This window comes from Mizuhopecten yessoensis, unplaced genomic scaffold, assembly GCF_002113885.1.
Source record: "Mizuhopecten yessoensis strain PY_sf001 unplaced genomic scaffold, ASM211388v2 scaffold1011, whole genome shotgun sequence".
Lineage (NCBI taxonomy): Eukaryota > Metazoa > Mollusca > Bivalvia > Pectinida > Pectinidae > Mizuhopecten > Mizuhopecten yessoensis.
This window is the reverse complement of record NW_018403833.1, coordinates 477,700-489,978: the sequence shown is the minus strand read 5'-3', so window position 1 is coordinate 489,978 and position 12,279 is coordinate 477,700. Positions and strand designations below refer to the sequence as shown.

Sequence of the window (12,279 nt, the reverse complement as noted above, 5' to 3'; positions counted from 1 at the left end):
TTATATTCAAGGTCACAGGGGTCAAATTTGTTTAAAATCTTTAAACAACCTCTTATGAATAACCATGGGTCCCAGGATGTTTATACTTTGCAAGTTGCATCCTGAGATGAAAGCCTATACAATGTGTTCAACATAATGACTTTGTTCGACTTTCAATCACAGGGGTGAAATGTTTAAAAAAAAAATAACAGGGTCTTTTGAACGAATTTTAATCATAAATACTGATATTTTGCCTGTAGCTTTATTTTAGATCACTTTTAAGGTTACAAGTGTGAGTTTTATACCAGGTGAGCGATGCAGGCCCATTGGGCCTCTTGTTAATTTTGTAAAGAAGATATTATAAAACTAAACTAAAATTTTCACTTCTTTCGCTGTCACTTCTTTCGTTGGATTGTTAGAGCTGGTCACATGTTTTGCACATGTTAAATTAAAATCTCATTTGTTTAGGGGTCGATTTTTGTACTTTAGTAAGCCTAACAATATTTAGTTCCAATGTATCTTCTTCTCCCCGTTGCACCCCATCCATACATGATTTATGTACAATGTTTGATAATTTTCGTTTGGATTGAGAGAAGCTCGCTAAATTATGAAGTTTTTGTCTTGTAAGATTGATTTAAACTTGAACTCGAATAAAAACAAACTACATTAAGCATTGTTTAGAATGCAAATATAACTGGAGTGGAGTGTAGTACAAATAATTTGATTTGTATGCGAATAAAATGACATTTCATGTATTGAACAAATGGTTTTGTCTGCCAATAGAACTAATACTCAATATATAATTAACACTTTATTTTGTAAGTCAATACAAGATTGTTTTTTTTTTTTGTTTTTTTTTATATAATTTAACAATTCGATTTGTATGTGGATAAAACAACATTTTCACATATTGAACAAATTGTTTTGTCTGCCAATAGAGCCAATACTCGATATATAATTAACACTTTATCTTGTAAGTCAAAACAAGAAGTTTTTCATTCATTTTTTATAATTAATCAATTTGTTTTGTATGCTAATATGTCACATATCTTGGGTACAGACACATTGTTTGGTGGTTAATAGAATACGTACGTAATTTATTAAGCATATCTTTTTGTTTACCAACCTAATAAGAAAATATTTCATGAGCCTATAGAATAACAATAACATGTATTTAACATACTACTTTGAATACCAATGGAATACATATTTGATATACTAGATAAAAATGTATATCAATAGAAAAAGTATTTGATATAAGAAAGGAATATTTAACAAATAGAAAAGCAATTTATGTATCGAAATTGTTTGATTGTAGAAAATAGCAATTAAGTGTTAAACATAGACGGGACGGCAACATCTATTGAAGAGAACAATTCAACCAGATATTTATTTCAGTAAATTACATTTATGACCAAATAAGTTAAATTTATAAATATAATACCGATGATATGCATAACAATGCTTTCTCATTATTATGACAGTGATCTCAGAATCGAATTCGGCAACAGATTTATGGAAAAGACATTCTGAAGCAGCCCAAAAGCTCCCGAAATTGTTCCGAAGGGACGAGGACGAGTATGACCAATGTAAGTCCGCGCTGATGTGTATAACTGATTTTAATCTCATCATAGCTCATGGTGACATTTCCCGAGGCCTGTTTTTCAGCACATCCCGATTTAACGAGATATGCAAGTACGTAGCTCATCAATATATATATGAATCACGTTATGTACTGTGTTATTAAGTAAATATACCCATATCATATTTGACCTATCAGCCCTGTGATTGGTTGTAAGTTTCAATAGTTTCAATTGTTTCAATTGTTATGCACTGGAGTCAAAATGGCGTCTTTTTACATTTCAAGGTTGCATGAAAATTGTCGTTTTGCACGAATAAATGCCACAAATCTTGATTATATGATAAAAAGGATCTTACACTCGTTTTCATTCCATATCAAATTTAGAAACTCGTCACGAATTCTCATATGAAATGGAAATTCTTGTAAGATCCTATATATATACATTTGGATTTCTCAATATCATCTATACTGTTACCGTTCTTTTCTTTAATTCTTTATTACGTATCTAAATTTTGCTTAGTTTTTTCATGCATAATCTACATGCACTATATCTCTACTACGTTTCTAGATTTAGATTACTTTATGCCATGTATGAAGTAAGCGTAGGTTTCTTAAATACAAATATATAATTTGCTTAGTTTTTATCATGTATAATGTACGTGTACTATTTTTAACTACATATCTAGATTACAATAATTGCATGTCATGTATAAAATACTGATATCTTGTATTATAGCATTTTCTGAATAAAACAATATTTTATTATTATTATGAAGGATGAACGTATGATACACAGATATGTGATAAAATTTTGTAATAGAGACATAATGCAAACATTGAATTACAATATAATTTATCATACAGCTGTTCTGTCCTTCTAGGACTCACATGTGATAAAAGGGACCAAAAGGGTGGGATTCCAAGTCTGTCTAAACTATCGTTAAACCATCTAAAAGATATTTATCATATATGATGCCATGCTATTGAATTCTGTAGAAACAGGTGCCCCATTTATCAGAACCCTCTTCTGATATATGCTTACAGGATGGCCAATGAATATTTGACATGCTACGAGTATGCTGCGCTTGAGTTCGAGTGTGGTTTCCAATCTACACTGTATGCAAATTTATCAAGAGCAGCACTGACGTCCTTTTGTGAAATGCCAGGGAAATCTGGTAAGTTGCCATCAGGCAGATATTTCCGACTTCTCCGACTTGGTTTACGCACTTTCTAGCGATAAAATTCATTTGATTAAAAAAAAATCATGTTCGACAAACTATATTGTAGACAAATGCCTGCTTAAGCCTAACGTAGCTCTGTTAATGAAAACATCTAACGTAAACCTATACCGAAAACGGAACAAGCTTTGTCTCCAAAACGGACAAAGACGAATAATATGCACAATATTGTTTAATGAGAGCTGAAGGATTCTGTGATGATATTAAACTAAGAATAATTGATCTGTTGTAGAAACAACTTGTCAGTTTGTAACGTTCTAGTGGGTATTATATACCCCTTTCCCTATCTCTGTAATGTGTAACGTTCTAGTGGGTATTATATGCACCTTTCCCCTATCGCTGAAACGTGTAACGTTCTAGTGGGTATTATATGCACCTTTCCCCTATCGCTGAAATGTGTAACGTTCTAGTGGGTATTATATGCACCTTTCCCCCTATCGCTGAAATTTGTAACATCCTAGTGGGTATTATATGGGCATTTTCCCCTATCGCTGAAATGTGTTACATTCTAGTGGGTATTATATGCACCTTTCCCACATCGCTGAAATGTGTAACATTCTAGTGGGTACTATATGCACCTTTCCCCTATCGCTGAAATGTGTAACGTTCTAGTGGGTATTATATGCACCTTTCCCCTATCGCTGAAATGTGTAACGTTCTAGTGGGTATTATATGCACCTTTCCCCTATCGCTGAAATGTGTAACGTTCTAGTGGGTATTATATGCACCTTTCCCCTATCGCTGAAATGTGTAACGTTCTAGTGGGTATTATATGCACCTTTCCCCTATCGCTGAAATGTGTAACGTTCTAGTGGGTATTATATGCACCTTTCCCCTATCGCTGAAATGTGTAACGTTCTAGTGGGTATTATATGCACCTTTCCCCTATCGCTGAAATGTGTAACGTTCTAGTGGGTATTATATGCACCTTTCCCCTATCGCTGAAATGTGTAACGTTCTAGTGGGTATTATATGCACCTTTCCCCTATCGCTGAAATGTGTAACGTTCTAGTGGGTATTATATGCACCTTTCCCCCTATCGCTGAAATTTGTAACATCCTAGTGGGTATTATATGGGCATTTCCCCCTATCGCTGAAATGTGTAACATTCTAGTGGGTATTATATGCACCTTTCCCACATCGCTGAAATGTGTAACATTCTAGTGGGTACTATATGCACCTTTCCCCTATCGCTGAAATGTGTAACGTTCTAGTGGGTATTATATGCACTTTTCCCCTATCGCTGAAATGTGTAACATTCTAGTGGGCATTATATACACCTTTCCCTATCGCTTAAATGTGTAACATTCTAGTGGGTATTATATGCACCTTTCCCTATCGCTGAAATTTGTAACATTCTAGTGGGTATTATATGCACTTTTCCCTAGCGCTGAAATTTGTAACAATATAGTGGGTATTATATACACCTTTCCCCCTATCGCTGAAATTTGTAACATTCTAGTGGGTATTATATACACCTTTCCCTATCGCTGAAATATGTAACATTCTAGTGGGTATTATATGCCCCTTTCCCTATCGCTGAAATGTGTAACATTCTAGCGGGTATTATATGCACCTTTCCCCTGTCGCTGAAATTTGTAACATTCTAGTGGGGATTATATGCACCTTTCCCTATCGCTGAAATGTGTAACATTCTAGTGGGTATTATATGCACCTTTCTCCCTATCGCTAAAATTTGTAACATCCTATTGGGTATTATATGCTCATTTTCCACTGTCGCTTAAATCTATAACGTTATAATGGGTATTATATACACCTTTCCCACATCGCTGAAATTTGTAACATTCTAGGGGGCCTTATATGCACCTTTCCCTATCGCTGAAATTTGTAACATTCTAGTGGGAATTATATGCACCTCTCCCTATCGCTGAAATTTGTAACATTCTAGTGGGTATTATATGCACCTTTCCCCTATCCCTTAAATTTGTAACATGCTAGTGGGTATTATATGCACCTTTCCCCCATCCCTTAAATTTGTAACATTCTAGTGGGTATTATATACACCTTTCCCCTGTCGCTGAAATGTGAAACATTCTAGTGGGTATTATATACACCTTGCCCCTGTCGCTGAAATGTGTAACATTCTAGTGGGTATTATATGCACCTTTCCCACATCGCTGAAATTTGTAACATTCTAGTGAATATTATATGCACATTTCCCCTGTCGCTGAAATGTGTAACATTCTAGTGGGTATTATATGCACCTTTCCCACATCGCTGAAATTTGTAACATTCTAGTGGGTATTATATGCACATTTCCCCCTTATTTCGGAACTCTAGTAATTATTTTGTATTGCTTAAAACCTAGATAACGATCCTTGTAATTAAAATGGCACCAGATCCGCGGCAACGCAAATACACTAACATACCCTGTCCCCAGCACACATATACACAAGTAACCATGCGTGACACACGTGGAGGCACGTCCTTAATTAATGACCTTAGCTGTTACTATGACGTTAAACAAAATAAAACAGTATTCATTGTGTCCTGTTTCTTAACTACACCATTTTCAGAGCTACCGTCGTTGGTGGAATGTTTCAACAAACGTTATATACAGACGTTTGTATACGGGGAATCCAGGGAAACGTATGGGAAATGGCTGGCGTATGATGAAGTGAATATGAATGCAGAAGAAAAGAGGGAAAAAGTGTGCAGGTATATGTAGTTTGACATTTAATTTGATTTATTGCTATAGAACGTTAAAGCTGAAAATGCATGTGAAGAGGTATGATAGAACTATTTCCGCAAACTGATATTCAGAAACAAACACCTCTACGGTTTAATTCACGCCACAGAACTAAAACATGACACAAAGCAGGTATATTACATCATAAGTTAATGTAAGGAAAAGACGTTCAACCCCGCGTCATATTGGTATAAACTACTGTTAGCACCATCCTCAATATCCAGGGGTTACGCTCACTTACGCTCTCCGCACCCCTGGAATATGTCATGGCAAAATTGAAGGCTCAGTGTCGGCCACCTTGTTGATGAGACAAGAAGACTAGTTTGATCATTTGATGTGCATCAAAAGAATCTCGCAGTCGCGTAACGGTAAACTTCAAAGGACAGGTATCGGCCTAGCGATTGGTCAGGTTTTGTTACCTGAGACCAATCAAACAGCTGTCTTTGTGTATGCCATATTCCAAGGGTGCAGAGAGCGTAAGTGAGCGTAACCCCTGGATATCGAGGATGTGTTAGCACCGAATCAAAAGCAAGTGCCAGAAAACCGATTTAACATATATATAATAGCAACTTTCCGACCTAGTTATCCAGAAAGTTGCTACTTCTATGAAGATTTTTTTTAAATCAATGTATCAAATATATATCGCACCGCATATACAAAAAAATCCGTCTTTTAAAAAAATATTATTTTCACCAGTAAAATGTTTGAATGACACTACACTATTTTTATTGCAGGTCAGAAGGTGAAATGATTTATAGGAGCATGGACGAAATTGGCGTGATGTGTGGATCAGACGAATTAACGTTTCTCTGCAATATACTGTCAGACACAACGACCATGGTCGCTATATCAAGTATCTTAGGCGGGGAGATCTGTCCCGCTGAAATATACAGGTAAGGTTGTCGATGATGTCAAAATAAGAAGTTGGGAAGGCCTCCGGGCCAGGGGGAGGGGAAAAACGGAATATATGATGTTGTCTATAACCAATGTGACGATGTTGATGATCTTAAGTCCATGTATCACATGAAATAATGTAATTTTGTAGAAACATGAAAATATTAATCCACCCTAATTATTTATATTACCTCGCAATAAATGTACCCAAGTGTTATGAGATGAGTTTAAATATAATGTATGTATGTAAATATTGTATTCAATGTCTTCAACTATCAAAAGTGTGCTGGAAGCCACTGAGAGAGCTTATATAGGCAAAGCCTGTTGCTCAATCCTTTTGTTTAATCAATAAAATACATTTGAAATGAAATGAAATGATAACAGACCAATTAATGCCCATCGAGAAATGAATTCACTGCTTAAAATAATAAATGAAATCGTTTCATTAAGGATTCCCGTACTACTGTCAATAACTGTAACTGCGCATTAGAAACTGGTTTTCCAGTATAAATGTTCTTCGAAAATACTTTAATAAATCCTTTCTGAAAGAAAACCATACCTTGCGGGATTTTTATGAAAAAAAAATTAATTAAGGTGAAATAAGCAAAATATAATCATCAACAACAACAAGGATCTGAGTGTAAAAATCAAACCGGAATTTAATTAAGCTTATGCCATACTGTCATACTAGAAGAATACGCTACACGGCATCCTCAATGCTCAAGGGAAAACGCTCTCTGCACTCCTGGAATATGTTATACCAAAATGAAGGCACACGCGGCTAGCTATTTAATTGGTTTCAGTAAAAATGACTGGGCTGATACCTGAGTTTTGAGAGACGCGAGAACCGACTTCAAAGCCGATGCATTTAACCGTTACGCTAATGCGGAATTCTTTTTAAGTGTATCGAAGGATCAAATTAGACTTTGAGATTGTCATGACATACTCCACGGTTGCAGAGAACGTAAGTGAGTGTTACCCCTTGAGTATCGATGATGGCTACCTGGCCAACGCAAGCGTCCTGGCCCTTTCTGGGTACTCCAACTGTGCTCAGTTAATATTCCAATCGAAATTAGCGGGAGCCTACTGTATATACAAAAAAAAACCACATTGCAGTGGAACAGGGATTCTTTAACAGCTTTTATCTCAAACTCATTATGTGATTAAGCCCAGCGAGTTACAAGGACACGACAAGTGTACCAAAGTGTCAACGAAATCATAATTATCCCTTTTACCACTGTTGACCATAATAGACTCATCAAGATCAATGTATGGTATAGTCTACTAAAGATACCTAGGGATGAAAGGTTTAACTGAAAAATTACAAAACTGTGAAGTCATCAAACAACTCTGCACAAATGAGAACTTCTAGAAAGATGACCATAAATGAAACCTTATGTTATGACATCTGTCTGTCCATCCGGTCGTCACTTTTCCTATCAAAAGACTACTTTTCCAAAACGATTGAACGAATATTGTAATTTAGTAATTCAGTTGAAGTATTTCTTGGTCGAGGGATTCAATTTAGTTACATCAGCACAAAGCTTGTTATCAAATCATTGTACATACCTTTAATTATATTTGAGCTACCTCATTTTCAATAAATATTGTTTACACTATAATTTATCATTCAATAAAGTTTGAACATCCTCTTGGGAGCAGTAATGGACAACATGGAAATAGAAACATGTATTTATAAGACGACTCAAATACAATTTGATTATTTTGATTTCATTTGGAAGGAAAAATCATTGGGGAAATAGGACTAATATGCACTGAATTATATTTATAAATGAAGAATTATCCACCTCGACTTCAGGAAGAAGAGTAGCGGGTTGTTATATGTATAAGGGAAAAACATATCTTTATTCATAGTAATGTTTTTGGCATCTGATGTATCAATTGTTATATTTAATGTATGGGTACTGGTCATTAGTCAAGTAATCAGGTATTTTCTGCCACCAATTAATAGCGTAGTGTACAATCATCTGGAAAGAAATATCAGCATAAACACTATAAACATGTTTTCGGTCTAAAAGTTGAACTATTAAAGTTGTGTGGAGGTCAACTAACGTATTAACAGAAGTTTCCAGAACAAACATCCGATGTTTGCTAATATTGCAAGGAGATTCGATAGTTTCATGTAAAGATATAAACTAAATGGTTAAAATCATAATGATCTTTTGTTTCAGCCTCTGCCGTCATAGTCGTAATTATAATGTGTGGAACTATTGACAGTTCGTAGAAAGAAGAAAACATCTCGGATGTGCTCGCCATTGCGATTTGTAACCACCCTGCCATGGCCAGTTCAACTTCAGGAGTGTTCCGTTGAAGATTACATGTGATGCATTTGTCAATATACCGAAGCATTCATTTATAAAATGTAATCATATCCCAAAATAAAACCACACGCAATGTAATATTTTGTTAAACAAAACATCATTCAACACACTGTCGGTATCTTAACGAGAACTTCATATATCGCTGCAGGGCAGTACTTGTCCTGTTGACTTGTCCGCCATCTTCGAAGTCACTGATCAAGGCATTTTTCCAAGATTCCAAATTACTCCAATAAAGTAACGGTGATATCCTCTGCTGGATCTAGTCCTATCGAAGCAACTGGTAACAAATTCTTCCCATAGGGATGACCACATTTGACAACACGACCTCGGATTTGCAGTTCCACAGGAATAATTAAGTACTAAGTCAAAAAAGTGTCTTAAATTATATTCTAAAACTCAAGTGAGATTTCCAGTCACCATAACCTGTTCTTTCACTGTTACGATGATGACATGCAGGTCTACCTTTGCGCAGTGTTACCGGATTGGAGTTACGCTCGCTTGCGTTCTCTGCACCCCTGTATGTAAGAGAGCGTAGCCAATAGAATCCCAAAGAAGCATGTTTGTTAAGCTAAACAGAGCAAACTCAATGTTTTCTTCCCGAACACATGAAGAAAAAGAAAAAGTCAGGTTGACGACAAAGCTATTTCGTTGTTGAGGAACTAAGGTGAACGCTCTTTGACAGTTTTATGACATATAGAGGCTGGTTAACGACATTGCAAAGACTTTCTACAAACAAACTAGAAACTTTGCATGAATTTGGAAATACATCACAACAGTCGCATGTTAAAACTGACATTTTCTGCAACTTCTCGCCTGGACTATAGCAATAGGCTATGGTATCTTTTCTAGTACAAAATTGAAGTGGAATTGGACTGGGTGCATCGCCATCGATCAGATAGTTAAATTGATCTGAGCGTCCGTGTAGAGTTTCGAAAGTCCCCGTTTTAAATCCGGTGTGGCCTTTTCATTTTTCTTTTCCTGTTAGATTTATCACCTAACTAAATATACCATTAGGAGGTGGCAAAGGGTTCGTTTATCGATCAAGAGAACGAGAGAGAGATACTGCCTCCTCTATTCTAAGTCTTCGCCCCGAAAGACAGCACTAATTACAACCCAAAAGAGGGGATTGTGTTCCAAAATGGCCCCTCCTTTCATTTCAATTCAATTTTCTTTTGGTGAGGTGAAGACCTAAATCTTATCACAACAAAAACACCAACCAAAATTCAAATGAGCACTTGGTTCGTTTTTCGTAGGAGCATAAAACTGAAATTCTCAAAAAGTCAGATTTTCCCCCCAAAAGACGAATGTTGTCAAACTAATAATGCATTGAATGATCATTATGATGCAACCAAAACTAGGGATCATTTGCTACATTATATATGTAAAAAAATCAAGAAACGTGTTCATCTTAGAATAAAAGTATCTTTTCACTTTTGTATACTAAAAATATTTTGATTATAGAGGGACTAGGTCATAAACTACCAGTGACAAATATATCAATCCAAAATATGTGGTGGAACATATTCAAAGAAGGGGTGGAATGAATATTTAATCAACAAAGAACATGCTTGGAAAAGATAAGTATTTCTACTGCCTAATCAGTACTGTTGTCAGATTCCAAGACAGTTTTCTTGCAATATCAATGGAGTTCAGAGATTGTATGTTTGTTTGTTACTTTTTTATATATATTTTTATCAAATAAGGCGTATTAACAGCTGATGACATTTACAGATAATGTTTTGCAAGACGCATATGTGTTTATGACTAGGTCATAAACTACCAGTGACAAAAATATCGATCCAAATATGTGGTGGAACATATTCAAAGAAGGGGTGGAAAGAATATTTAATCAACAGAGAACATGTTTGGAAAAGATAAGTTGGTTTATTCCTTTTCAAGATGAACATATTTCTACTGCCTAATCAGTACTGTTGTCAGATTCCAAGACAGTTTTCTTGCAATATCAATGGAATTCAGAGATTGTATGTTTGTTTGTTACTTTTTTATATATATATTGTTACCCTCAGATTCCCGGATACTGTAGTACAAACAATAAACTCCAATCGTATGGTACTATTTTGTATTAGACTTGAAGGTAAGTGTAGACGTGTGCCTAGCTCAGAGGCTTACAATGGAACTGCCTTGTTACATACAGGATACTCTCAATATACCTTTACATGACAATTAATTAACTAAACAATAACCAGATGAAAATAGGCGTGAAATAAGTTGTGCCTCCCTTTGTCCGTATAGGTCATCAATTAAGCTCATCTGACATATGTAAACGGCCACCAAGCCAGGTGCCCTGACAGCTGTACAATTTATATCTCCCTGCCCTGGGTAACAAGACAGCCTATAATTGAAAGATAACTGAAACAGCAATTAATTTACCACTTGACTTTCAGATCATTATTTCACTCTTAACACCTCCCCCCTTAAGATACATTTCAGTGGTAATAGGTATTTAGAACATAATCAAGTAACCCACACACTGTTCTGATAACAACTGACTAATTGCCAGATCAACTGTCCATGTCCAATTAAATCTCCACAGTCTGCACACTTTTGTGAATTACTGAAATTTAATCCTATAAGAATTTACGCAAGAATTTTACTACATTGTTTTGAACTGTCCACACTCATCACTACACTGGATTACATATCCATGAAGTTGAAAGTCATCTTTTTTTTCACTCGATGCGCGATAACCCGTCCGCGTTAGCATTGTTCGAACCTTTCCTATAACGGATTTCGAAACAATAGGGCTGTAATGCTAAAGCCCATCGCATCAGTCTCTGGTTTTTCAGTTTGGTTTTCTCTAGCCAAACTAGAGGGTTGTGATCAGTCTCCACGGTAAACTGCACACCATTCAAGTAATAACTGAATGTCTCAATACTCCATACAATCGCTAGGCATTCCTTTTCTATTGTTGAATAGTTAACCTCGCGTGGGAGTAACTTGCGACTCGTGTACGCGACTGGATGTTCATCCTCACCAACTTTTTGGCTCAAAACTCCCCCTATCGCTATATTGCTCGCGTCTGTTTGGAGATAAAACGGCATTCTAAAGTCGGGGTTGATTAAAACTGGTGCTCGTGTCATGGCATCTTTTAATTCCCTGAATGCTTTTACACGGTTCTCTGTCCAGGCTACTTTCGTTGGCTCCTTTGATTTTAACATGTTTGTCAATGGTTCCGCAATACGCGCGTAGTCTTTGACAAATTTTCTGTAGTATCCCGTCATCCCAAGGAACGATCTTACTCCTTTTTTGGACTGTGGAAGTGGAAAATCGAGCATTGCTTTTATTTTCCGTTTGTCTGGTTTGACTGAGCCATGACCGACCACATGACCTAGACAGTACAATTCCTCCTCACCAAGAATACACTTAGAAGGTTTCACAGTCAAACCAACCCTTTTAAGCCGTTGCAGCACTGCACGTACATGATTTACGTGATCCTCCCATGTCTCGCTGAAAACTACGATGTCGTCAAAATATGCGACAACATTTGACAGTCCTCTCAGTGTTTTATCCATC

General features: G+C 36.2%; 1 protein-coding gene across 1 annotated transcript in view; it reads left to right on the top strand.

Annotated features, from left to right (window-relative positions):
- The window catches only part of LOC110456087, an 11,244-nt gene extending 2,102 nt beyond the window's left edge, over positions 1 to 9,142 (top strand). The window contains exons 2-6 of the mRNA XM_021506631.1: positions 1,464 to 1,674; positions 2,606 to 2,736; positions 5,337 to 5,478; positions 6,244 to 6,402; positions 8,596 to 9,142. Of these exons, the coding sequence (XP_021362306.1) occupies positions 1,464 to 1,674; positions 2,606 to 2,736; positions 5,337 to 5,478; positions 6,244 to 6,402; positions 8,596 to 8,638 (686 nt within the window). The 3' untranslated portion in view covers positions 8,639 to 9,142. The remainder of the gene's footprint in view (positions 1 to 1,463; positions 1,675 to 2,605; positions 2,737 to 5,336; positions 5,479 to 6,243; positions 6,403 to 8,595) is intronic.
- Positions 9,143 to 12,279: the final 3,137 nt, after the last annotated feature.